Raw genomic sequence first — 27,871 nt, forward strand, 5'->3', positions numbered from 1 at the left:
TTTAGGCTATAATAAATTATTTATTAATTACAATATCACAATTTCAAATGGCATGCAGACCTACAGTATTGTACAACAATAGGAACCCAGTTTTATGGTAAAATAAATTGGTATATAGCTGTACTATGAAAAGACTCCAGAGCGATGGATATTTCAAGTTTATAAATATTCAATTCGCAGTGAATTAATGAACACCTAAAATATAAATAATAAACAAGTAATCACCATGTGTAAATTTGAGCTTTAATTACTTTAATTAGTAACTGCAAATAATCACGAAATATTCTGTTATATTTTCAAAAACATTTTCATGTAACGTTTATTACAGATCCACTGCTTACCTGAAGTTGGAATCTGAGTTTGTATTACTCATATAAGATTCAATTTCATTAATTACTTCATAATTCTATACACAATACACGAATTAATATTTTATAAACTTACATTTCTTTCACCTTTACTATTACTCAATAACTTTATTACACTGGAAGCAGTGGATTTCCACTAACCAAAGAACGTAGCACAATACTTTCAACGACCGAGCACGACGGAGTGACATTATTATGTCAAGATACCTTGATTAATGCACTTTACTCATGGCATTTAAATATAAATTAATACTTCAAACAAATAAATGGGGGGAAATTTGTGTCGTTATTACATACATTTATTTTTTATTTTGTGATAAGTCTCTCATAATTTTTATTTCGCGATATTCCTTCCTTACAAGTTTGTTAGAAATGATATATTTTTGCAAGTTGCATATCAAGAAGCATAAATACAAGCATAACAAGAAATTTTGCGGATATCGCTGTTACCAAAAAATAGGATTCCTGTATAGGCCTATTATAATAAAAAATATTTCACTATTTCACTCCTTAACTAGCTAATTTATTCCCAACTAGGTAATCAAACTCCAAACTATCTCCTTGCTGACGGCCTTTGCTCTTGGTAAAAAAATATAACAGATTAAGCACAGTCTAGTATATACAGTCACGAAGCTCAATTGTAGTAAATATGCATCCATAGATAGTTGTTAACCACTAGGATCGCTAATATCGCCTCATTACAGACAATGCGAAATAGTACCTGCACAGTCTATTGTTCCTAGCACCCTCATAACTCACGCTTCGTGATTGTATATACTAGACTGTGGTTTAAGTTCCCTTTTCCTTGTCTCTCCCAGTGACGGTGCTCAGAAACATCAGATGTGTCTACATCTTTGAAAAAGTGCAAAACTGGGGAACTCTTCTCGACAATAGATTCAGCAGGCAGGTGTTCCTTTCCTAGCCTTCCCTGATACTGGTGCCGCCTATATGTGACTCCGAAACGTTGGAAGTTTCTACGTGTATGATAAAATATAGTGTAATTTTTATCACGGTGAAAATCTTACTTCATACTTACAAAGAAACTTTCTACACCCATCAGGTTCAAATCCCCATTGAAAAGTCACAAAGTTTAAATGAAAAGTCGTTCACGGTTATGTAGGCCTACGTCGTGTAAGTAAAATTTTAGCTGCTAATACGAACTGTAAGGCACGGTAAGGCTTCCAAAATAATTTAAAATCTCCATTTACGTAGCCTTTTTTCAAACTGTTGGAACATGTGTCTGACGAATCTATCCATAATGTTTCAAAATTTTCATTCATTAGGTCTGTACATTGAATTTAATCAGTCCTAACTACTCTGCCTTCCACCTTCTAAAGATACGGTATTATATTAGATTTCTATTGACAGATATGGTGGGAAATTCTTGGAAGTATTCAATGACAGCACAAGACAAAGTTCATAATGGGTATTGATAAAGTTAAATCGTGACTTTTAAGTTACACATATCTGTCTCCATTATAACATAAAGAAAGTATGCCTTCGTTAGTGACAAGTAGAAATATTAATCAAATACTAATAGAACTAAACATGTTACGTTATTTTTTCAGTTTGTTAGGCCTACTTAACGACGCTGTATCAACTACTGAGTTATTTAGCGTCGATGGGATGGTCATAGCGAGATGGTATTTGGCGAGATGAGGCCGAAGATTCTACATAGATTACCTGTCATTCGCCTTTACGTTTGGGAAAATCTCGGAAAAAACCGAACCAGATAATTTGCCCAAGCGGGAATCGAACCTACACCCGAGTGCAACTCCGGATCGGCAGGGAAGCTCTCAGTCGTTGAGCTATGCCGGTGGCTTTACGCTATTTTCCAAATATTTTTCATATCTTATAAGTAGACTTCGAAGTTGAGGCACATAAACTCTGAAGTTACTTGCACACAGGATAAAGCAACGTTTAACTTACATAGCAGCTGGCAAGGTAGTCCACTTCCATCATACACACACCATATCAATGGGAGATTTTTCAATATAGGTCAAATAAATAAACGTTCGCCTGAAAGACAGACGTACATATTGTATTATATTGGCCAGAATACGTTCTATTATCGTCTCTCAGGGGTAGAAACACAACACTTTCTTAGGCCTATAAAGAGTTATACAAAGAAATGATGTTTAAAAGGATATTTTAAACAAGTTTCAGTATATTATTATTATTATTATTATTATTATTATTATTATTATCATCATCATCATCATCATCAGAACAAACGGCATTTGTAATTAAAAGAAATGACACAAAGGAAGTAATTGTGAAGTATGAATCATGGAAATAAATTTGTCATAAAATGATAACATTACTATAAACACATAACATTTAGATAAACATTTATAAAACAGTATTATGTTCTATTTGCTAAATATAACACCTATATGAGTAAAACTCATGATCGGAGGGAAAATTGAGAAGTCTACTTAGTCTAAGTCAACTTCGAAGTCTACTTACGAGTATAAGTATTATTTAGGTTATTCCACAATATTTACGTATAGTATCTAATGTTAAGAAACGTTTCTTTTTCAGTCTTCAACTTTGCTCTAGAAGTTATAATGGTATACTCAACATTGCGACTCAGAAAACTTCTCTTTGCTGAAAACCACTTTGTTGTGTAACTCTATTTCTGTGTCCTTATTTAATACTGCTCCTAATTATATTCACACATACCGCTGGAATTCACTTTTAATTAGTAAGAAAACTTCTTCTTTATAAAATTAATATTGCACACCAGGTTACACAAAGTTCATTTACTAAACATCTGTGAGGTATCTCTGTGGAATCCTTCTTGTGTTGATGATCTCTGCGAACACCTTTGATGATTCCTTGGGGGTTCGAGGGCGATCCGGATCGTCGAAATCCACTTTAAATAGTCCGAATGTTTGACTGGGGAAAGAATGAGATATCATTAGTTTATTTTAAGTGTTTATCATGTAATATTCTTGTAAATTTCAAGTTTACTCTAATCATACTCGTATGTGATAATAATTACACTACAATTAATATTCTGATAATTGAAAAAAATAAGCAAAATTATTTACACTTTTGTACTACAAAAATACCCACGTGTAGCCTGACGTCCATTCAAAGTTGTCAAGAAGACTCCATGCCAAATATCCAATCACATTGCATTCATGTTCAACTATCGCATTCAGCGTCTCGTACATATAGTGCTGCAAAAAGTACAAAAGAAGTATATAATTATAACAAAAGTGCATTCTATTAAAAACTGTTCTACGTTACCATAGGATAGTAGCGATGTACAGCTCTAATATATTCAAAGTCCGGAATTAGAAACAAATCAAGATCATCGATTTCCGTTATCTATCCAAAACATATATTAGTTCACCATTATTTGAAGGTGAGTAGTAGCAGTAGTACTAGTAGTAGTAGCAGTAGTAGTAGTAGTAGTAGTAGTAGTAGTAGTAGTAGTAGTAGTTAGGGATGAACAAAACTAACTGCCGCTGTCGCTCGCTGTTTCGTTGCATTTGTCTTTCGAATCTCGTCTCGTAAATCTCGTACGCTTCGAGTCTTACTCATCATTCTCGAAATAGCATTTGGTCGGCGTGGAAAGATTTTATAACTTAGAATAACGTAACATTGAAATAAATAACATAAATATTTAAATGAGACAAAAAGACAAACCAGAACAATATCTTAGTTATCAAAATGTTCTGGTTCTATTATATGGTATTACCTATGGTTATATAAATAGAAAAAAAAAAACAATTCTCAAATAAATTTGCATTTCTAAGAAGCATAAAACGTAACGTTAATACCTTTTTACTCGAGATTGCACACTTGATCTCAAACATATGAAAAAAAATTCCTAGCCTTTTAATAAGGGCCTATAAATTAATAAAGACTGGGGAACAGATTATTATACACTGAAAGGTAGAGATGATGTTTCAAATAGGCTACTTGATAGTTTATACATAAATAACAGTTGCCAAAGTAGATGAAAGCTCAGTCAGGTATAAACAACTGTTGCTATTCAAGGCTGCTTGACGTTCGAGACTTCGGGAGTGATCAATCTCGACGTCTCGAAACACTCACAAGCAGTCTCTACGTCAACGACGCGACGTATAGAACATTGTCGTGCGGGTTTTCGGCTTTGCGGGCGCTGTTAGTCTTGCTTTCTCGACAGTTGTTCATCTCCAATAGTAGTAGTAGTAGTAGTAGTAGTAGTAGTAGTAGTAGTAGTAGTAGTAGTAGTAGTAGCAGTAGCAGTAGCGGTAGTAGTAGTAGCAGCAGTAGTAGTAGTAACAACAAGAGAAGGGCATGAGCAGGCTACGAGTAGTAGCAAGAGCAGGGGTAGTAGGAGGGAGAGTAGTAGGAGGTGGAGTAGCAGGAACAGTAGTATGGACACAAGTAGTAAAGTAGTGGGAGTATTTCATTCGACGACGCTTTCAGCTACAGAGCTTATCCACCATACAAATTGATCATGAGTCAAAAATGACCGACACATTCTATCAGGGACGAATTCTTTTACGTGCTTAAGTCTACAACACGGGCCTCTCAACTTTACTACTCTTTCGGAAGGAAGACTTCATCATCCGTTAAGCGCCCTTGATTGGGTGTGAACCCGCGAACTCAGATCCAACGAATAATAACATATTCTCCGGGCAAATCTCCTGCATGAGGAAAACCAATCAGAGATATCGCTGTGGCGTTGTAATATAGATTGCCTGTCCGAGAGAGTGACGTCTCGTGTGAGATAGAGACGGCGATACCGGAGCAAGAGGGAGAGAGAAATTAGTTTCCCGCTGCTTAAAGTAATATTTATCACGATGTAGCTCCTAAGATAGTCAATCAATGGCGCTGTAATTTTTATGATTGAAAGGTGAATGTCTGAGGAAAGCATAGAAAAAATTCGAAATCGAAACTTTTTTAGAAACAGAGACATTTTCATTGCTCCTGTGTAAATTTTCTTGATTTACCTCCTTTAGCCTATAAGAAGAACAAAGCATATAATAATACTTACAGTGTAGTAGTGTATTCTCAAAGTGTCATTGATTTCTCCCCAGTCAGCCACACCGTTTTCATTTATGAAAATAGGTGGGTTGTCGTATTCTTCTTTTATCCACTTCAGCAGCTTCCGGAGACCCCAAGGAACAACCTGTTAGAAAATATTTTCATAATCGCAAAATACATTTATTACAAACAAAAATTTTTCAAGATGAGTATTGAAAGGCATTGAAGTTCTATAAATGAAGGGTTCAGAGTCATAGTGGGCCAAGCGTCATTTATTAAAAACGGAGAAAGCAAGAGTTAAAGTTAAGTGAATACCATAGTTTAATGAAGATTGACATATCATTTAGTTTTATTGTGTATACTTTATATTACGTGCTATATGTTTCCATTGAATTATGGTAATAATTTCATTTTAACCCTTATTTTCTACGATTTTAGTAAATGACGCTTGGCCCACTGTGGTTCTGAACCCTTCAAATAACGTAATGTCCGTGAGCGAAGGAGCATATGGAAATCGTTCTGTAAACAGAGGAGGAAGGATAATAATTTAAACTTCATAAGTGTGAATTTTTATTTCGAACATGCCACAGAAATAACTGTGGCAGTTCCATAGCGGTCATCAGATCCAAATATTACACAAGATCCTTTGTTCAGACTGGCAAGGAGAACACTTCTATAATATATCATTGGGATTCGGCAAATGAACGTTTCATAATTGGCACCATTAGGCCTACATTCTAGTAAGCTTAATAACAGGCTTGTCATATTCCTCTAGTGTTATAAAAGCTTGTACGCTCACCTTGTGCCACATATGTTTCGGTAAGATGAAATTATAAGAAATGAGGGAATATCTTAGAATGAAATGAGAGGAAATGTCAAAATGAAATGAGGTCAAATATTAATGTGCAATTAAATGTTTGTGAAATGATATTATGCAAACAGAAAACCTTGTCTATTACAAATATTTTAGGAAAGACAAGGAGAATATTAGTGAGGGGCGAACAACTTAAAGTATGTGATCGCTTGTCCTTTCAAGGGAATTTGGAGATGCATGAAAGAGATTGTGTGAACTCGAAATGGGTCGGTCTCTCGTTTCACTCCGCGTGTTGCCGTTCTCATGAAGAAACCTAGAAAATGTTTGAATATGAAAAGCAGAAAGATGGGCGTAACCTATTAGATACTACTTTAAAAGGAGGAAGAGAAAATCGCAGAGCAATCGAAACAAGAATCCGCAGAAGGAGCAGCGCAGGGCGGGATCATAGATGTTAACCGAGACGTAAAGAGTCGTGTAGCATCGTCATACTCTATTCAAAGGAAGCGAGTAGACTGAGTGATTGCAGACAGAATTTTGTTCGTCCAGTAGTTCCCAGAAATCAAGTGAAAGCCAAGACTGCGATTTGTGAACGCATACATTTGAAAAGTGCTGAAATAAAGAAATGGGGAAATTGTGTAAGGTCTAGGTCCCGTAGCTTATTTCTTTTAGAACTTACCCCTACTTCTGCTTTCCTCCTGAAGAATACAACGGAAAACACAAAGGGAATGAGTTGTTTCAATTTAGGAGACTATCAGTTGCTACATCGTGGCTCACTTCTAAAACACTGTGGGTGCTATTCGTAGGCCTAGACATTTCTCTAGCCCGCGCTATGAGCGTGCTAAACTAGCCCCGGCTATCGAATGATTAGTTGTACAGGATTCACATCATATCATATCGCTAACACTGGTTTATGAATACGAAAAACGTTAGTTCACTGATCATCCACCGGAAGCCCGCGCATAGAATGTCTATGAATATGGCTGTAAGTCCAAATTTTCTCGAATGTCGAAATCTGTGTATATTTTATTTAAAAAATGCGTCTGCTGTTAATATCTCGTAAGTCTGCAAATGCTTCTATATGATATTTATTTATTTATTTATTCATTTATTCATCCATTCATTCATTCATTCATGTATTTATTTATTTATTTATTTATTTATTTATTTATTTTGACTATTACACTCTTACTACGTCATATACTTTTGACCAATAAAACGGTACGAAAGGACGTATTTCAACCAATCATGGCTGCTTATCGCACAATTTTATCGCGTCCCTAGCATTTGTTTAATTTTATCGCGTCTCTAGCATTTCTTTAATTTTATCGCGTCCCTAGCATTTGTTTAATTTTATCGCGTCCCTAGCATTTGTTTCTTTGTTTGCCAACATTTCAAACTGCGCTGGTCTGGACGTCAAAAAAAAATGTATATATATATATATATATATATATATATATATATATATATATAAAATTACAAACCACTCCAGTCGATGCACAGCAGTTTCAAATATGACTCGCATTGGCATTCAAGAACAAGAATTAATAAAAATCACTGATCATACCTATGCATCTTCTGAAATCGATTTACAAATAAATGAAGAGCACCATTCGGAAATCCTGAATAGGTTGAATACACCATGTAGGCCTAAATCAACGAGTTCCACTTCTATTACGCACACGTCCAATATAACATCAATTGAACCACCAACCACATTCAAATTTGAAAATTGTACATTTAATAATTATTCCTTTTAAAATTATTCATTCTGAAATCCTGAATAAGTTGAATACACCATGTAGGCCTAAATCAACGAGTTCCACTTCTATTACACACACGTCCAATATAACATCAATTGAACCACCAACCACATTCAAATTTGAAAATTGTACATTCAATAATTATTCCTTTTAAAATTATTCATGTTTATTTTTTATGTCGTCGTCGTTAATTAAAACTTTTCTAACACTTGTGTATATTAGTTAGGTTATGTTATAGCTTCTGCTATATGATATTATGGATAGTCACGTATCAGAGATTGTTTAATATTAAGATTTATTGAAAATCATCTGTCAAGTGACGTTGATTACTGGGATTCGGATAATTGAAGTGGAATGTTGCATTTTAATAAAAAATGAAACTGAATCAACAAAGCCTTCTTGACTAGTAACCATCTACAGAGTTCAATGAAGATTCCATAGTTGGCACAACTGCCATCTAGCGTAATGGTGCAATAATACATTTGAAGACAGGTTTATTTTCGTAAGTCAATTAATATTTTATTGTATTGGAGTACTTTTTTACTTATAATCTGTATATACTTTCTTCTAATCGTGTAATAGTCAATTAAATCCCGTTCGAGTTTTGATTTTCTCTAGATAAATCAAAACCTCTAGTGAGATTACTGTTGATAATAATTGCCACATAAAATATAATATAAACACAAAAACTTTAGCTCGCTCCTGAAAGAGTAGAACTCGTGCTCAGGGGCGGATTCCTGAATTGAAATTAGAAGCATCTAATACAATTTGTCTTATGTCTACTGCGCAATAAGAATATATAAATTGAAATTTACAATTTTTTTAATTTTTATCAAATCCATATGTCATCAATTACATCCATGTAAAGTGGATAACACAATTTTGTATCCGGTGCCACCCAAATGCTTCTATATTTATAAAATACATTTTGGAAGATTTGCCTTCGTACAAATCGGTGCAATTTATATCACTGTTACTTAATTCTTTATAACGAATGCAAAATATTTATTTGGGATATAAAAAGAATAAGAAGTTATTTTGCTCTCTTGTACAGTTTCCTCAAATGCAGTTAGCAGATTTTAAAAGTAAGTCAACGATATAATGGTCCCAATAAAATATGGTCCCCTCGGCTATGAGAATAAATGGAGAAAGGGTATGTTTTCCATCAGAGTCGGGATGTAATGCGAGGACGTTAAATTATAAGCTTGCGTTCTAACACTCAACTACCGGAAGAGGAATTCTAATCCGTTCTAGATTTTTTTTATTATTTAACCAAAGGCACTCCTGAATAACTGGATGCTGGTAGCAGAAACTAAAGCACTCAGACAAGGCCTGCTTCAAACACCTTCTGAATTCACTACAATTTCCACTAGGAATCGCTACATTTCAATCCTGATCGAGGAGTGAAAATCCGCTAATGATGCACTCTGATCTTAAGCTCATCGATGAGAAAGCGTTTTTCCATTAGGCCTATACTGTATATTCAAATGATTCTCTTTAACTCATGGCTGTAATTGACTGTTCATTATTCACACATATGAAGCCAGTTATGTAGATCAATTTACCGACAGAGTCGTTGCGTTATAGGAGGCTCGTCTACGCTACACCCGTAATGACGTGAGATGATGGAGATCTGTTGGAATGTCACAGCAGTGTCCCAAAGAGCCCCTGTGTTACCTGGAATACGAGCTTGCCGAACACAAGTTATAAATCAGGGGTAAGCCGGGGATCGAATCCGGGTCAACAGGATTATGAGTCCAGCGTTCTAAACCACTAGTCCACCGTGGCGACTATATAGGCCTCCTATATATATATATATATATATATATATATATATATATATATATATTTTAATGTTTCATTTATAAAAATTATTTACCCTTCTAGTACTGCCTGCCGTACGTTTCCACAAATCATCCATTATTTTCATGATCCACATATCATTCTCATAGGAAGGAAATTTATTGCCGTCGTATCCAGACGTTGTGAAGTATGTTGTGTAATGGTTCAAACCGAAGAAGTCGGACGTTCCTGAAACAATTTTATAACATTTTTAACACAACAAAGTTTGTCACAAAGAGACAAAGTTTGGGATTTTTGGTTTAAGGAATATGATTACAACAAAGATGATTATTATTGTTCATTATTATTGCTAATAATTAGGGTTCTAATTTCTTGATTCTAACATATTTCTTCCCTTTGGTTCCTATTTATAATATTTTAATGCGGTATTCGTTTTGGGTTACTTCTAGCGAAATAAGTATGTGAGTTCCATTGAATCTGAAAACTGAAAAGTGAGACTTCGAAACCTAAGAAAAGGGATATAACGTTGCACAATGCTTAAATAATTAAGTTAAGATCAGATTTTTTGGACTAAAAAATTATTGTAAAATTATCAGCAGTACCAAAACCTGACATAATCAAAACCTGAAGCCTAAAATAAGCGAGTGGATTGGTTATTATAGTAGCCCTTATACATGCATTGAAGGCACTTGGGATTATGGCGGTGGAATCTCATGCTTTCCTGAGTTCGGCATTAGAATGAGGTGGTGTGGTCAGCACCACGCTCCGACCGCCTTTTGCCTCGAGGATATAGCCGGTACTCAATTTGAAGGAAGGCTGAGTGAATCTCGGGGCCGTTCTGGAAGTTTGGCAACGAGAAAATACCGTCACCATCCGGGACCTTCTAGTCCGTAGCGAGTTGCTCTGAGCTACCCGGCCGCTATATAATGCTATGCTTGATATTTATTGTAAATTAATAATAACACGGGTACTCAAGTAGACCTAACAGTTCACTGTTGCGAGTAACATAAAGAGATTTTTGTTTTATATGTGGAATGCTTGCGAGTTGAAAAAAGTTATCTTGGATGTTAACAGCTTAAATCATTCCATTGCTCCAATATCAGGAACCGAAGATAGCTATACAATACTAACTTATTCTGTTCTCTTAAGTTAGGGAAGATTGTTTAAAGAACGCCGATTTGCTAAAAAGGAAAACCGTATCCAGTTATTGTTTAAAGGAACACCGGATGTGCTAAAATGAAACATAGTACGAAGTTACTGATTAAATAAACATCGGATTTTCTAAAATGAAACACCGTATGCAGTTATTGTTTAAAAAAGGAACACCGAATTTGTTAAAAAGAAAAACCGTATGCAGTTATTGTTTAAAGGAACACCGGATTTGCTAAAATGAACATCGTATGCAGTTGTTGTTTAAAGGAAGACCGGATTTGCTACAGTGAAAAACCGTATGCAGTTACTGTTTAAAAAAGAAACACGAATTTGCTGAAATGGAAAACCGTATGCAGTCATTGATTAAAGGAACATCGGATTTTCTAAAATGAAATAGCGTATGCAGTTATTGTTTACAAAAAGGAACACCGGATTTGCTAAAATGAAATACCGTATCAAGTTATTGTTTAAAAAAATGAACACCGGATTTGCTAAAATGAAACACCGTATGAAGTTATTGTTTAAAAAAATGAACACCGGAGTTGCTAAAATGAAACACTGTATGAAGTTATTGTTTAAAAAAATGAACACCGGATTTGCTAACATGAAACACCGTATGAAGTTATTGTTTAAAAAAATGAACACCGGATTTGCTAAAATGAAACACCGTATGAAGTTATTGTTTAAAAAAATGAACACCGGAGTTGCTAAAATGAAACACTGTATGAAGTTATTGTTTAAAAAAGTGAACACCGGATTTGCTAAAATGAAACACCGTATGAAGTTATTGTTTAAAAAAATGAACACCGGATTTGCTAAAATGAAACACCGTATGAAGTTATTGTTTAAAAAAATGAACACCGGATTTACTAAAATGAAACACCGTATGCAGATATTGTTTAAAAAATGAACACCGGATTTGCTAAAATGAAACATCGTATGAAGTTATTGTTTAAAAAAATGAACACCGGATTTGCTAAAATGAAACACCGTATGAAGTTATTGTTTAAAAAAATGAACACCGGATTTGCTAAAATGAAACACCGTATGAAGTTATTGTTTAAAAAAATGAACACCGGATTTACTAAAATGAAACACCGTATGCAGATATTGTTTAAAAAATGAACACCGGATTTGCTAAAATGAAACATCGTATGAAGTTATTGTTTAAAAAAATGAACACCGGATTTGCTAAAAATGAAACACCGTATGAAGTTATTGTTTAAAAAAATGAACACCGGATTTGCTAAAAATGAAACACCGTATGCAGTTATTGTTTAAAAAAAATGAACACCGGATTTGCTCAAATCAAACACCGTATGCAGTTATTATTTGAAAAAATTAACACCGGATTTGCTAAAATGAAAAAACGTATGCAGTTATTGTTTAAAAAAGGAACAGCGGATTTGATAAAATGAAAAACCTATGCAGTTATTGTTTAAATGAACACCGGATTGTTTAAAATGAAACACCATATGCAGTTATTGCTTAAAATAGAACACCGGATTTGCTGAAATGAAAAACCGTATGCTGCTATTGTTTAAAAAGAGGAACACCGGATTTGCTCAAATTAAACACCGTATGCAGTTATTGTTTGAAGGAACGCCGGTTTTGCTCAAATCAAACACCGTATGCAGTTATTGTTTAAAAAAGGAACACCGGATTTGCTAAAGTGAAACACCGTATGCAGTTATTGTTTAAAGGAACACCGGCTGTGCTAAAATGAAAAACACTATATGCAGTTGTTGCTTACAGGAACACCGGATTTGCTAAAGTGAAAAAATTTAGGAAGTTGTTGTTTGCAGGAACACCGGATTTGCTAAAGTGAAACACCGTATGCTGTTATTGTTTAAAAAAGGAACACCGGATTTTCTAAAGTGAAACACCGTACGCAGTTATTGTTTAAAGGAACACTGGCTTTGCTAAAATGAAAAACACTATATGCAGTTGTTGTTTACAGAAACACCGGATTTGCTAAAGCGAAAAACCGTAGGCAGTTGTTGTTTAAAGGAACACCGGATTTGCTGAAGTGAAAAGCACTATATGCAGTTGTTGTTTACAGGAACACCGGATTTGCTAAAGTGAAAAACAGTAGGCAGTTGTTCTTTAAAGGGACACCGGATTTACTAAAGTGAAACAGCGTATGCAGTTATTGTTTCAAGGAACACCGGATTTGCTAAAATGAAAAACCATATATAGTTAGGGTAAACTAGGGTCTGTTGGACACTCTGTACTTTAACGTGTTACCTCGCCACTTATGGGCACCACATTCTGCTAGAAGTCAATGACGGAAGTAGCCACGAGTGGGGCTACTTCCGTCATTGACTTCTAGCAGAATGTGGTGCCCACAAGTGGCGAGGTAACACGTTAAAGTACAGAGTGTCCAACGTGCCCGATTGTCCAACAGACCCCAGTTTACCCTATTGTTTAAAGGAACACCGGGATATTAGCGCCTAGACCTAGCATATAAATTCATATATTCAGAACAATATAGCTAGACCTGAAGGGTCAGTTACTCTGATGAATCCGTTATGCCTTCCTACTGGGCGAGTTATGTGTAGTAAGCAGATTTAAGAGGAATAACACATTAGAAAGAAACTTGTATGTAGTTCCTAAGCGTTGGCTTGTTTAAGTACCGGTGCATAGTATAATTTCTGACCATAATCTTCGTGAATACTTACAATTTCATAAGTTATTTTATTGCCACGAAACTTTTTATGCAACTCACCTCTCACAAGGTCGACCTCTTCTTTGCTGAATTTGGGCAATCGGGACTTCCGGAAGCCTTCTGAAAGACTGATGTTCTCAATACGATCCTTGACAAACTCAGGATAGTCACCCTCCTTACTAAAGATAGGATGCGCATACAAGGCGAGCTGAACAAATAAAGTTCAAGAATAGTCACTGTTCGTATTCATTCGAATAATAAAGCTCTTTAACTTATAAATACACTATCCAACTTAGTTTAGTCTTCCTTAAACCATATATAAACGTATATATCGATTAAATCGTATTTAATTTTAACTATAAATTTCGTGGATAAGTTCCCTGTTTCATATTTTCCTTTTATAAAGTGCATTTTTAAATATTATTTTTATCTAATTACTACGGTGGACTCTCCTAAGTTCGACTGAACAGAATTGAAAGTTCAGTCCAATAAAGGTAGTGGGTGTGGCAGCTGAAATGAATACAAATTCTTATTGGTTATCCATCAACGAACTTGCATCATCACTGTACTTGCATTTCCTGCCCGCCCCGAGACTTGTGTATGCGCTTCTAGTATATACCACAGTGGGTTTCGACAGTTCCATCTTACAAACGGCAAAATTCTCAAATAGAAAAAGAAGAGTTCATTAATTTAAAATCAATGATTAAATATGGATATCCTAATCAATAAAATATTCTGTTTTCCTTTAACAAAAGTATCACCACAAGACACAGAACCAATTCCCATTCAAAAGGCAAACTCATTTCTTAGTGTCCGTATAGGGGCATGTCTAATTCTTCTACGGAAGCAGTCGAATTATAGAATGTCGAACTTGTTTTCTGTCAAACTTGAGAGCTGTATTCGTCCTGTATCATTTTGAACAATCATATTCTGTATCACATTCACAACAAACCTACAGAATATGGTGAATAGACTTTTTCTGCAGTTTTAGATAAGCTGGTTGCTTGGTTTTCAGTGTATTTAGCTATTTTAGTAAGTTACAAAGATTTTCCTGCACTTAGTCTGATAAGGTAAAGAATTGTAGTGTGTAGATGAACCACTGAGAAAGCAAAATTCATTATTCCTCCATGAGAGGATAACGGAAGAGGAAGTTCATAATCGTGTACGTTACTTTCAAAGGAGGCCCTCGCATAAATTTCCTGCACGTGTGATCACATAATATAGTAAGAGCTAATGTGTACTAGTGAATTGCTAGCGTCATTGCTATAAACATCGCTGGTGAAACTGTCATTTTATTTCTGACTTATATTCAGAGATTAAATTCAAGGTGCTGAAGTTCTTGTAACATGGTAAGTAATTGAATTTGAACTTGATAAGTAATACAGTAGGTGTCAGGTGCTTCATAGATAGTCCAGAAAAGTTTTATGGCATCATTAAATCAGAAACAGACGGCGGGCTTTCAAAGTTCGTAGATTACAGAAATGTTTTGAAACTTGTGGAATTCATCTAAAATTGCTTTATCTCCCGGTTTTCCTGCATCCTAAAATTGTAACACTTCATTATATGCATAGGCCTACATTTGTTTCCACGTGTCACCCACATTCAAATTAGACAGGAACTATAGCAGAGAATTTTGATGTGGACGAGGAGAAGTACGTTATTTATTCTAGCAGCCTTCGGTACAAGGAAATCTGGATTTACTTCCTTTCTGAACTAAGCTATGCGTTTGAAAATACATCGTCCTAGCCTAGTTCTGACCTCACGAACGACCCCTGTAGGCTGACCAGACGTTCCCGATTTCCGGTGACAGTCTCCCAATTTTGAGTTGCTGTCCCCGGGGAGCAAATATCCCCGTTTTGTCCCCAGAAGTTCTGATTTTGTTTCAATAAAATTTTACACATTAATATTTAAGGATCGTAATGGAACTGATGCGATTCAAGCACATTTCTAAACGGTTCTCAGTATCAGACAGAAGAACCAGCGAGCACAGTATGAGATATTCTGCACTCTTTCAGAAGAACATAGCATCTTTATCTTTGGTCATCTTAGCATTCGCGTTGCGTGGAAGTGTTAGAACTTCCGCAGCGTCCAATTGTAAGTAGTTCAAAAATGAGAAATTTTGTGACAAACCAACAGGTGAAAAGTGGTATGATATTTTTCAACATTTCAAAAAAATTTAATTCCGTTTGAAAATCTTCTCACAATAGTGTCAATAATCATGTGTCTTCCAGTCAGTAATTCATCAGTTGAAAGACTTTTCTCCACAGTAAACTGAATCTGGACTGAAAAAAAGTTGAAGCAGTTAAAGCTTTGTTATGTCTACAAGTGAAAAAAAAAACTTTCATTCTCCATTTGAAGAACTTAGTGTGAAGCTGTATGGGAATGAACAGATCCTTAAAAAGATACAGTCTTCAGACAAGTACTTGTAAAATGTGTGTGTTAGAATTCAGTGTGTACAATAGGCCTATCATGTGGAAGACTTCCATGCGTGCATCAGTACTGAAATTTAATTCTTACTAGCTATAATTATCTATATACAGGAGTTATGTGTGTTTAAGCATTAATTCAAACCTTTAAAATATTACTCTATAAATTTAATGTGCAAAGTTCTATCGTTGTGTCTACAATTACATGTATTTTCTTTAACATTTCAACGGAAAGTGACTAGGTAAACGTTTATGGTTTTTCTTGAAATTGCCTACTGGACCATAAAAAATCTGGTCAGCCTAGACGCCTGGCTATATTGACGAAAACAGCTGTACCGGTATCAAATAAATACTCACATAGAACTGCATCGCTCTGTTGGCTGCATCTATATCCTCTGTGGAATTCGATTTCGGTTCGTACCATGAACAATTCAGCGTTATTCCCACCTTTCCTGTAATAATGAAGATAAAGACATATTTTCAGTGATAACATAATCAAAAATTTTATTCCTTTCTTGGCGCCATGAACCACGTCCATGTATGTATATTTCTTCTCGACTTGATATTACACAGAAAAGCAGTACTGTTGCCAAAAATGGAGTCTGAACGACGCGACGCTAGGACACTACCTAAGAAGAAAGATTGACATAAATAATGTAACGGAAAAGTGTCCTACAAGCAAACACCTAGCTGCCGATACAAACTACAAGACACCAAGAAATCTTTTTCAAAAATAGCATGAAATCTTTTTCTTCTACCGTACAAATTATATTTCAGTAACCTTTCTGTTGCAGAATAAATCTAGAAAACAGTTCTATTTGTTGCCAGTAAAGAGAAATCGTATGCTGCAATGGAGATACAATGGTGTAACTTTTAGGCGGAGTCCCAATTTAACTAGGCCAGTGTCTTTTATTAAATGTGTCAACATTTGTGAGGAATTTCCAACATTAAGTCAGATTACGAGTTCATAGCCATACTTATTTTTATCCCAAACAAAGACCTATTTATTTTATATTAAAAAGTATCAGAGTGTGGCATACATGCCTACGGAAACAGACGAAAATGGGTAACAATAAACACAATTCATTCAAATATTTCAAATTATTCACATTGACATACATGTACGGAACACTCATTCTCAAAACAGACTATCTGTCCATTCTCTATTGAAACTGGAAATAAATTTATTTAAAGAACTCTAGAAACAACCGAAATTCGAAGATTCTGTTATTGACGTGTTAGAAAAGAATTGGGGAGTTTAATTCAAGTATCTACAAGTGGATGTAAAACAAATGTTGGTGATTTTAAACTATTTTCTTGCACGATCGTGATTTTTGTAGTAATTATAGCTATTGTTGTTAGGCCTTAAAAGTTACAATTCCCAGAAAGAAATTTGTTGCTAGGGAAACCATATAAAATTATACTCAAATAGATCCATTACAATGTACTTATTGTTACTTTGTTACCGTTACAGTGCAGTTTTGCGAAGAATTTGGTATAATATTGCTCTAAATTTTCAATGCGAAATATATTGTATTTGCAATTTAAAATTATGATCGCGCAAAACTTTACAATACATATTTGTGAAGTGCAATACAACATTTCTGAAATTGAAAAACGAGCAGAGCGAGTTTTTCAAACATTTCCTCGAGTTTGTAAAAAGCATTTCCCACCCTTGTATTGTAATATTCTATTACAGATTTTAAGTGCCGTTTTGCTTTTTTCCATGGTTTATTATTATTATTATTATTATTATTATTATTATTATTATTATTTAGGAAACCTCTCTCAAGATACAATGAACTCCTTCCCCGATAACGGTATGAGTTAGGATACTGCAACACACAATTCTTCCACGCGACGCTTCTGAAGAATATTAGGTTCATAGACTTATATTTCATGTGTCTCATTCCCGAAGATCTGAATATGAACAATATCCGCTCAGTAGTTTTGGAGAAATACGTATGTGGAATATGTTCGCAGACATGCAACAAGAACAAATCACTTTTTCTATATTAGTGATATTGAGAACGTATATTCCTGCAACTATCTATAAACCTATTTTTGCAACATGAGGATGTTCTCTCTACGTACAATGAAAAAGTAAACAGTGAAGAAGATACAGCGTGTGATGGAAATGATGGGAGGGCACCACTCATTTGACATTCACACGTTTACATCTTCGAATGGAAACAAATATATACACACTCTTGCACTGTTTCGTACTGGTAGCTATAGCAATGTGTTCACAAGTAGAAATCTGTCATTCTGCGAGTGCAGCGTTTGTGGCTCAACTGCTGGCGCGCCGGTGTTCCATACAGACGAACCGAGTTCAATCCCCGACAAGGCCGTGGTGAATAAAGCAGATATTGTAGAGTGTTTTCCTCAGGGTACTCCCGTTTCCCTATATCATTTCAGCTTCTCATTTAGGAAGAGCTGGGGGCTTATTAGGTACTTCCCCGAGGATGGGAACTGCCTCTGGCAAGAATGAGGCAGGATGGCCCACCTGTCACCATCAGATTCACGAATGGCACTCAGGCCATCTATCGGACTTGGACAATGTTCACATACTACCGCATACCAGAGCGCGCAAGGATCCATTCTGGTTCCGGCACTCGAAAGGATAAGCCATTCTGCGCTTGTCAGTGAAGAATTAGAAAAATGTTTAGCAATGTACTCGTATTTGCTAGATAAAGTTATTGACTGAGAATTTTGTTTGCATACATTACAGTACCTAAAACTCTACTGAGCTCCGCAAGAGCCCACAGTCTACTCCCAACATTCTTATGGCTTTTATTTTTAACAAATACACAAATTATTGCGAACATGGGTGGGTAGATACAGTTGAAGTTTCACATTTTAAATCGATAATTAGATAAGATTTTTATAGCTTATTTGATTTTAATATTCATAGAATTAATTTGTTAAACAGTTGATTACCTCACCTTGCTGTTTCGGCCTGAATTCTTGGTTGTACATATGGTAGGTCTTAGCATGAGCTAAGAGTATATTGTGGATTGATAAATAATCGCCTATTCCAGGTGTATTTACGCTTGGAGCGAAACCTTTATCCGTGGTGTAGCCTGTAGAGAATATAGCCGGCTCGTTGAAAGTAATCCACCATTTCACCTGGAAATATGGTATAACTTATCTTAAGTTATGAGTATGAATTAGAAATGACGTCGCTAATATATTATTAAGCTTCCATCTGTATAAACCTTAGATGTTGACTCCGCTGTCTGCATTGGTTTTTTAGATAACATATACAGTAGGTACTTTTGACAAACAATAATAATTATATTTTAGGCTATTATTATTCCATTTTAATGTTATTTAATTTAGATATAATTACGTAGCATTGGTGACGAAGAGTATGATTCTATATGTCACTGATATCTCCTCTAATATGTAACCTATTACTACGAGTATATTATTATTATTATTATTATTATTATTATTATTATTTATTTACTTATTTATTTTATTGCTAGTAAGTTTGAAATGAATACAAGTTAATAAAATGTAAGATAAACTAGCCCACTCGTGAATGAGTATGACCCGTGCTCAGGAGGGAATTCCAGTACAGACAAAAATAAAATTAAAATTGAGAGTGAATACAGATTAAAAAGTGTTTAATATATTTAAACCCAAACCATAAATCCAATACAATTTTTTTTATTTTTTTTTATTAATTTGGAAAGGATTCGTGGTTAAAATAATATTAGAATAAAATTTGTTTAATAATCTTGGACCTTAACTCATGCTATGATAAAAAGCTGCATTGGTTTTACATTTAGGTTCAGACAAACGCAGAGAAAAAATATATATGAGTAAAGTATATTGTGTCATTCACGTTCTCCCAAATTTCATAATGAATATACATATTTCGAAACTGTTAGTCATATTATATGTCAAGTAAATATTTAAGTATAAAGTAAAATAGAAGTAACAATATTTATTTAGGAAGTAATTATATTTCGATTTCGCTGAGATGTTTCTTTCATAAACTGTTTTAATATGAATATGTTTGAAACGATGCTATTTCCAAGATCATCAAATTAATTGTAAGAACTTTTTTAATCTCAAAATATCTCACCCTGTCTCCATAATGAGCGAAGAGAACTCTTGCATAATCCACAAAAATATCCGTCATGAACTTATTGGGCATTCCTCCCAAGTCTTGTAGAGTTTGAGGCAAATCCCAGTGGAAGATTGTTACCTGAAGTGTAAAGAAATTATTTAATTGTTACATTACTTTAAATTTGAAATACATATATATATTTTTTTTTCTAACTCAGTAACGTAATAAGAACTTAACAATGAGTTCAATTAACTAACTACAAACTAATAGAAAGAAAAGCGTAATAAATTTAGCCTCATCGCATGTATGGTTACGCATAAATTGTGGCATATATTGTGTGTCTCAGAAGTTTTCACCTTAATTGAATCGCTTCGTTCCAGAAGGGACATAGTACAAAAATATTAAATTTGAGAAAAGCTGAAAAGAAAACTGTTCTGTGTTGCTCATACTCAATAAATGACTTTATTAGCATTGTGATACCATAGATGACGTGATAATAACATAGAAATGACAATCAAAAATTATTTTCTGCTTATGTTATAAGTTTTGAAAATCCTGGACTTAAGCCCATTTGGAAAAATATATATATATATACACGGTGAAGCGTAAATAATATCATTAATTTCATTGGGTTATTCTTTGAGATATTTGAAACAAAAGAGTTTACTACAATTTTACTCGTTTTTGCTTACTTTTCGACATAAAAATTGTTTTATATGAAACATTTCATTGCTGTTTTGGGAAAGCAATTGACTTAATTCCCAATATGCTAAGTCAATTTAAGAGACATCCAGTATTATGATAACAGATGATTGAAAGAATTTTAGTTTTGTCCTTTAAATGTGCAGAAATTTGATCCGAATAAATGCAATATTGTAAAATTCCTTTCCTAAACGAAAAATTACATGTGTTCGGATCTTCTTGTTTTAAAGCTCTCTCAATCCTGCTAAAGTTTCTGTTCTGCTTTTAATTTACAGTATTCACTTTCCTCTTTCTTGAAGCATTATCTTGACCCATTTTTACTTAAAAAATGAACCAGAAATGTCTTCAACAACGATACTACAGTCAAAGTACTACCAACAGAACATTACGGTACAAATCATTATATATATTTCGATTATAATAATCAATCCAATCTCATACATAAACCATGGCAGGCAACAGTTTTTTTTCCAAACGGCCCACAGTCCAGGACTGATGTCCATTTGTAAATGAACAACATTCCTACAACTACAGTACACACATAAGTATCAACTGGACTGACGCTCTTTTGTTGTAAAATGATGCGCCGACTCCAAAACTGCAAATTTCAACGAAAAACTCGTTTTGCCAAAAAGTGGACTGAAGCCCTTTTGGAAAGGAGCGATTCAATTTAGGGAGAGTATTGAAGGGATCTAGTACAACTTTTTTTCAGTTTGTAATTAGTCAATTGAACAAGAAGGATTTTGCAATTGACGACATTCAGTTCGCAAAATATTTGAGACCAGGCAAAACAGGTTCTCTCATCCATAATATCACATGGATGTCCACAACAGACCCGAACTGGAACACTGGAGCTTGTATTTTTCGCAGACATTGCAGTGATAGCTAGTTCAGCTATCGAAACAGTCATATTTGGGCTGAAAGTACTCATCATGCAGCACGATGAAGCGCCGTCATACTTTAGTATTGCAGCGTGACAGGATCGTATTTTCCCTGACTGTTGATAGGAAGAGGTGGACGATTGCATTGACCACCCCATCCTCAAACTTAACACTCCTGCACTATTTCTGTTGAGGCCATGTGAAAGTCTTGTATATTAAATGGCTGTTTATGATCCAGCCGAGCTATTGGCCGGAATACTTGCTGCAGCTGACACGATCCACGAAACACCTGATTCATGTAGTATATGATAGTCAGCCAGGCCGAGTCGGATATTGGTTCCTATAAAAAGTTGCTCCATGGAGTCTCCTTGGTGCGCTCCTGAAGTATGGATCAAGCGTTGGGATGTCATATAAACCAGCTACAAACTTTACTCGGCAGGGTTCATTTTATTCAGCCTCTTAGGTTTTTAGTTATTGAATATGAATATAAAAATCCCTTCAAAAATATGCATAATCACGAATAAGTAACACATACCACTGGTTCGATTCCATTTTTAATGAGCTCGTTAATAAGATTATTGTAGTAGTCGATTCCTTCCTGGTTAACCTTGTTTATGTGTCCATCTGGTAGAATCCGTGCCCACGAGATAGAAAAACGGTAGACGTTAGCCTGTAACAGTATATAATTTCCCTTTAGTATAGACAAGAAAGTATTCATCTGTTATTACACGGTTACTAATGAAGGGGCAAAGCAGTAATTTTAATATCAATAGTAACAACATTCTAGTTCTAATAGTTAAGTTATAGTTGAGGCGAGTACTCCTTCTTAAAGAAACTGAGTGATGATATAAATTATTTCTTAAAGTGAACGAAGAAACAATATTGATTTAATATTCGCACAATAGTTAATATATGGAGGGTAGCTGCGAATATATTGAATAAGCAGTCGTGGACAGCCGATAAGGGGTGGTCCTCCAGCTTGGGGGTTGGGCGAAGGGCTAACAATCCATCACCGTAAAAAAACAGCTTATTACGAAACCTAACAATAAGTTTGAAATTGAACGGGTTACATCAGCTTCTTCTATATGCGGATGACGTGAATATGTTAGGAGAAAATCCACAAACGGTTAGGGAAAACGCGGAAATTCTACTTGAAGCAAGTAAAGAGATAGGGTTGGAAGTAAATCCCGAAAAGACTAAGTATATGATGTCTCGTGATCAAAATATTGCACGAAATGGAACTATAAAAGTTGGAGATTTATACTTCGAAGAGGTGGAAAAATTCAAATATCTTGGAGCAACAGTAACAAATATAAATGACACTCGGAGGAAATTAAACGCAGAATAAATATTGGAGATACGTGTTATTATCATTCGGTTGAGAAGCTTTTGTCATCTAGTCTGCTGTCAAAAAATCTGAGTTAGAATTTATAAAACAGTTATATTACCGGTTGTTCTGTATGGCTGTGAAACTTGGACTCTCACTTTGAGAGAGGAACATAGGTTAAGGGTGTTTGAGAATAAGGTGCTTAGGAAAATATTTGGGGCTAAAAGGGATGAAGTTACAGGAGAATGGAGAAAGTTACACAACGCAGAGCTGCACGCATTGTATTCTTCACCTGACATAATTAGGAACATTAAATCCAGACGTTTGAGATGGGCAGGGCATGTAGCACGTATGGACGAATCCAGAAATGCATATAGAGTGTTAGTTGGGAGGCCAGAGGGGAAAAGACCTTTGGGGAGGCCGAGACGTAGATGGGAAGATAATATTAAAATGGATTTGAGGGAGGTGGGATATGATGATAGAGACTGGATTAATCTTGCTCAGGATAGGGACCAATGGCGGGCTTATGTGAGGGCGGCAATGAACCTCCGGGTTCCTTAAAAGCCAATAAGTAAGTAAGTAAGTAACAATAGTTAATATAATAAGAGTATAGGAGTATTATTGAAAATACTTGTTTTGTTTAGTCAACTGTCCGAAGACAGGTATGAATCTCAAAGTGATACCAACAAAGCACCACTTATGAGACAACTAGGATATGAGATCATGTGGTAGAGTGGCCAGTTCCTTTCTCCCTTCATTGCGGCGACTTTTTTCGGTCAGAATGAAAAGAAAAACTTGTTTTACTGCATTTTATTTTTGTGGTACCAGTTTATTCAATGTTCATTCCCGAAGGATGACTGTGTTTCCCTGTTCCATCAACGAATATTTCTATGCTGTACATTTTGCTGTACATGTTTCCCCGTCCTCACAACGCCAGTAACGACGGATTTTCTGTTTGTTGCACGTGTGAAATTGGTAACAGAATTAATTTAATATAAGCATTGGTTTATTCTTCGTGGACTGAATTATTTGGAAATTTTCTCTATATTAATTTTGTTATAACTCAGAACTTTTTGGTCCGCTAGGATACAGACAACAATCAACAATCGAATAATGGATACTGCTACGATACAGTCAACAAAACTTGGTGATCATTATGTCCGTGATATCGAAACATCGCATTATCCGAGTATCGATGCAATGTAATGCAGTATTGACCGAAATGTCTTATTAGGCGAAAAGTCGTATGACAGAAAAGATTTGCGACCTAAAAGGAGAGACCAAAACCGCCTGAAACGATACTACACTAAGCAGACTTCAGATGTATACAAACAATAGGCCTATTTTTCTTCCTCTGACACATAATTATAGTCAAGCGAGATGCATTGTTTGATAATAGATGTACATATCAGCCAGAATCTCAGTCAGAGGTTCTGGAAATATATATATATATATATATATATATATATATATACACACACACACACATACATATGTACCTATGTTTATGTGTGAGAGAGAGATAATGTGCTTTAAGTTTGGACCTAAGATAAAATAAATGTATCATACTCCAAAAAGGATAAACTGGAAGAAAAGATAAACGGGAGAAAAATTTGGGGCAGAAGAAAATATCAGAAGATAGACAACATTGAGATATTATATGGATCGTATCAATGCGGAAATTAAGAGGAAGGCAAAAAATAGGAAAGATTGGAAAATTCTGGATTTGTATTGAAATACCTGTCCTTGGGCAGAAAACTGTGAATAAATTAATACTCCGAAGAGTCACGTAAAATTGGTCCATCTTAAAATTCAGAAATGTTCATCAGCAAAAGATTCCGAAAACTGTTTGGGCAAAACTCGTTTGTTCAGGACCAAACTCTGGATTAAAAGTTGTTGGGACCTGTACGAGTTCTTAAGTGAAAAATCTCTCTCCAAGACCGCTGCTCGCCGAACACGACCTAAGGCAATAGCGTGGTAAAGAGGGAAAGAGAAAAAGGGGGCATAGAGATAGAGGAAGGAAAACAGAGCTCACTAAAATAAAAAGAGGAAACTGAAGAGAAGATAGGGTAACAGTGGAACGTTACACACTGATCTTGATGATTATGGCATGATTGAATGTTTGTTGCACTCATTATCGTTCGTGCGACAATTTTCACAAGTGTCATAATAATATTATCCACGAGTTGGATACAACACTTTATGGCATCTTAGCATTATAAATTTTAGGAAATAAATTATGAAATAATTCGACATCCATAACTGACATAAGTGTTGATATGTTCGTATTGATCGTATAGATTAGTTGCCCCTGGATGACCTTGCAGTTATTACAAACTCTAGTTAACCTTAGGTATCAAATTTTATGTTACAACTGTTTCTTTATTTTGTTAATAAAGTTTTATGTGATATTACAAAAGTGAAACAAAATTGTTAAAGATTGGAAATAAATTATACTTAGGCCTAGCTTCTGTCTTGCATTTCATTCCTTGTTACGTGGCGCGTAGAAGCCATAAGCAAGATAGCTAGACGAGTTGCATGCATCCCCATCCAAGCGTTCCGGTATTACGTCATAGCGAATATGTCTTTGCTATTATTGGCACGCGTGCCATAATAAACCGAGTACGCACAATATTGTATGTAATAACAACCAGTTTATAATGCTAGGATGGCATAAAAGAATTGTATAGTTACAATTAAATATTCCTGAACATTCATAAAAACATATCATAAATTATCTATCGACTGAAAGAAAGGCCTTTTAAATCTAAATGCTGATACTTACCCCAATTTGTTTCAGTAATTGAACATCTTCTTTATATTTAAAGTAGGAATTAGCTGCAACGTCTCCATTCGACCCGTCTTTTATAAATTCTGGGTGTTTGTGGGTTGTTGTGTCCCAGATATTCGGACCTTTTCCTGAAAATAATTTATAATATTATTCATGTATCTATTAATACAGTTACTCTGTAAAAGGAAAAATAACACTAAAGAAATATTCCATACGTTATCGTAATTCAAACCAATAACAAAAGAAATCCGTTGCGCGCGTCAGCTCATAGAGGACCATGGTTTACAAGCCGACTGCTGGCCTCGTGTCTACATTACTCAACTTCATCCAACCAGTACGGGAGTAACGTGTGATTAGCAAGACGATTCTCCAAGCCGTTATAGCTGGCTTTTAACTTCGGATTCCCTTGAGTGGTTGAGTGGAAGAGAAGGCCTCATGGCCTTAACTCTGCCAGGCAAAATAAACGTACTACTACTACTACTACTTACTCTAGCTCCCCAAGTTCACGAAGAACTTGATGGGCACCGGTCCCATATACTTACTTACTTATAAGTGGCTTTTAAGGAACCCGGAGTTTCATTGCCGCTCTCACTTAAGCCCGCCGTCGGTCTCTAACCTGTGCAAGATTAATCCAGTCTCTGTCATCATATCCCACCTCCCTCAAATCCATTTTAATATTATCCTCCCATCTACGTCTCGGCCTCCCCAAAGGTATTTTTCCCTCCGGCCTCCCAACTAACACTCTATATGCATTTCTGGATTCGCCCATACGTGCTACATGCCCTTCCCATCTCAAACGTCTCGATTTAATGCCATTCCGAGGCTTATTGTATAGATTCGTAACAAGCTATTTTTTTTACGGCGATGGGTTGTTAGCCTTTCGCCCAACCCCCAAGCTCGAGGACCACCCCTTATCGGCTGTCCACGACTGCTTATTCAATACATTCGCAGCTACCGTCCATATCTGGAGGCTGTCCCTTATACTAGTCGAAATTTTATGAGAAAATTCCTTCGCTCATGAGGATTCGAACTAGCTCTAAGTCCAAGGCATGGCACTTTAAACCACGCGGCTATAGCACCGGACAACTCAACTTAGCAGTAAAATTTGAATTATTATTTGTCCCAAATGAATACTTTTCTAAGAATTTTTTTTTTTTTTTTTCTAAATGTTAACACTGTTTTGCTCGATAAGTTTCATTATTAGAGAAACTCACAAGGAATGATTTATTCCTTTTCAGTTTTTAAATAAAATGAACGGTTTTCTTGCAAATTAAATTACAAGATTAATACGTATCGTTATTTCTTACCATTAGGAAGTCCAGCTACACTACTGGCAACACTGCTGAAGCGACTAAGGGGCGGAATGCTGCTATTCAGACCTGAGTTTGTGTGTGTATTCGTAGGTGCGCTGTTGCCAAACTGCTCAGATTTTCAGCTTAATTTTCTATTTAACCACGCACTTAATTTAAAGACGTATGATTGTTTCTTTTATTAACTTAAATGTATTCTGTTGTCCCCGTCCATCTGCATAGTTACATGACTTCAAACAGTATATTATGCGGACTTGTCTTGTGTATAGAAATGGCTCGTTCACTTTTTTCAGTTTACCAGATATCACATAAGCATTGGATTTAAAGCGTTGCACAAAATCCTTTCATTTTTTCTATCTGTGTGAGTGGAATACAGGCGTTGCACGTCTAAAGTTCTCACATACTTACCACCGTAGTTCCAAGCTCCCTCTATTTGGTAAGACGCGGTTGCAGCTCCAAATATGAAATCTTCAGGGAAAGCATAATTCTTTGCTCCATACACCGCCTGCAACACTGAAGTAAAGAAAAACATCAAATTCCTCATGATCTCAGTTTCGTTGTTACTTAGAAACTAGACGAATTCCTTAGGAAGTCCTTATAATGTACATATTTATAAAATCCTTGTATTTTATGTGGATTACAATAATCTGTGTAAATTAAGGCCATATACCTACTTAGATTAAATCCCAGATAAAAGATTATCCAATGGGGAAGTTTAGACTAGTACAGTATATTACAATGGAAAGTTTTTATGAAAGAACTCTTCATGTTTTCAACAATTTGCACTAATCCGCAGTGG

At 35.3% G+C, this 27,871-nt stretch overlaps 1 protein-coding gene across 1 annotated transcript; it reads right to left on the bottom strand.

Annotated features, from left to right (window-relative positions):
- On the bottom strand, positions 1 to 27,662 carry LOC138708989 (myrosinase 1-like). Its single transcript, XM_069839412.1, has 11 exons — positions 27,481 to 27,662; positions 25,757 to 25,890; positions 22,180 to 22,314; positions 20,077 to 20,199; positions 18,926 to 19,109; positions 16,338 to 16,432; positions 13,615 to 13,762; positions 9,811 to 9,962; positions 5,368 to 5,502; positions 3,450 to 3,556; positions 1 to 3,269 (listed from the first exon to the last, which is right to left on the bottom strand). The coding sequence occupies exons 1-11, from the start codon at positions 27,614 to 27,616 to the stop codon at positions 3,137 to 3,139; spliced, it is 1,482 nt and encodes a 493-aa protein (XP_069695513.1). The 5' UTR covers positions 27,617 to 27,662; the 3' UTR covers positions 1 to 3,136.
- Positions 27,663 to 27,871: the final 209 nt, after the last annotated feature.

This window comes from Periplaneta americana, chromosome 11, assembly GCF_040183065.1.
Source record: "Periplaneta americana isolate PAMFEO1 chromosome 11, P.americana_PAMFEO1_priV1, whole genome shotgun sequence".
NCBI lineage: Eukaryota > Metazoa > Arthropoda > Insecta > Blattodea > Blattidae > Periplaneta > Periplaneta americana.

What these genes read in the sequence shown, in the direction of transcription:
- LOC138708989 (XM_069839412.1), bottom strand. Translation starts at nt 27,616, where the DNA reads ATGAGGAATTTGATGTTTTTCTTTACTTCAGTGTTGCAGGCGGTGTAT. An exon ending in TCGCTCATTATGGAGACAGG is followed by an intron (nt 19,110 to 20,076) that starts GTGAGATATTTT and finishes CCATATTTCCAG; the next exon opens with GTGAAATGGTGGATTACTTT. An exon ending in AGAGGTCGACCTTGTGAGAG is followed by an intron (nt 9,963 to 13,614) that starts GTGAGTTGCATA and finishes AAATTGTTTCAG; the next exon opens with GAACGTCCGACTTCTTCGGT.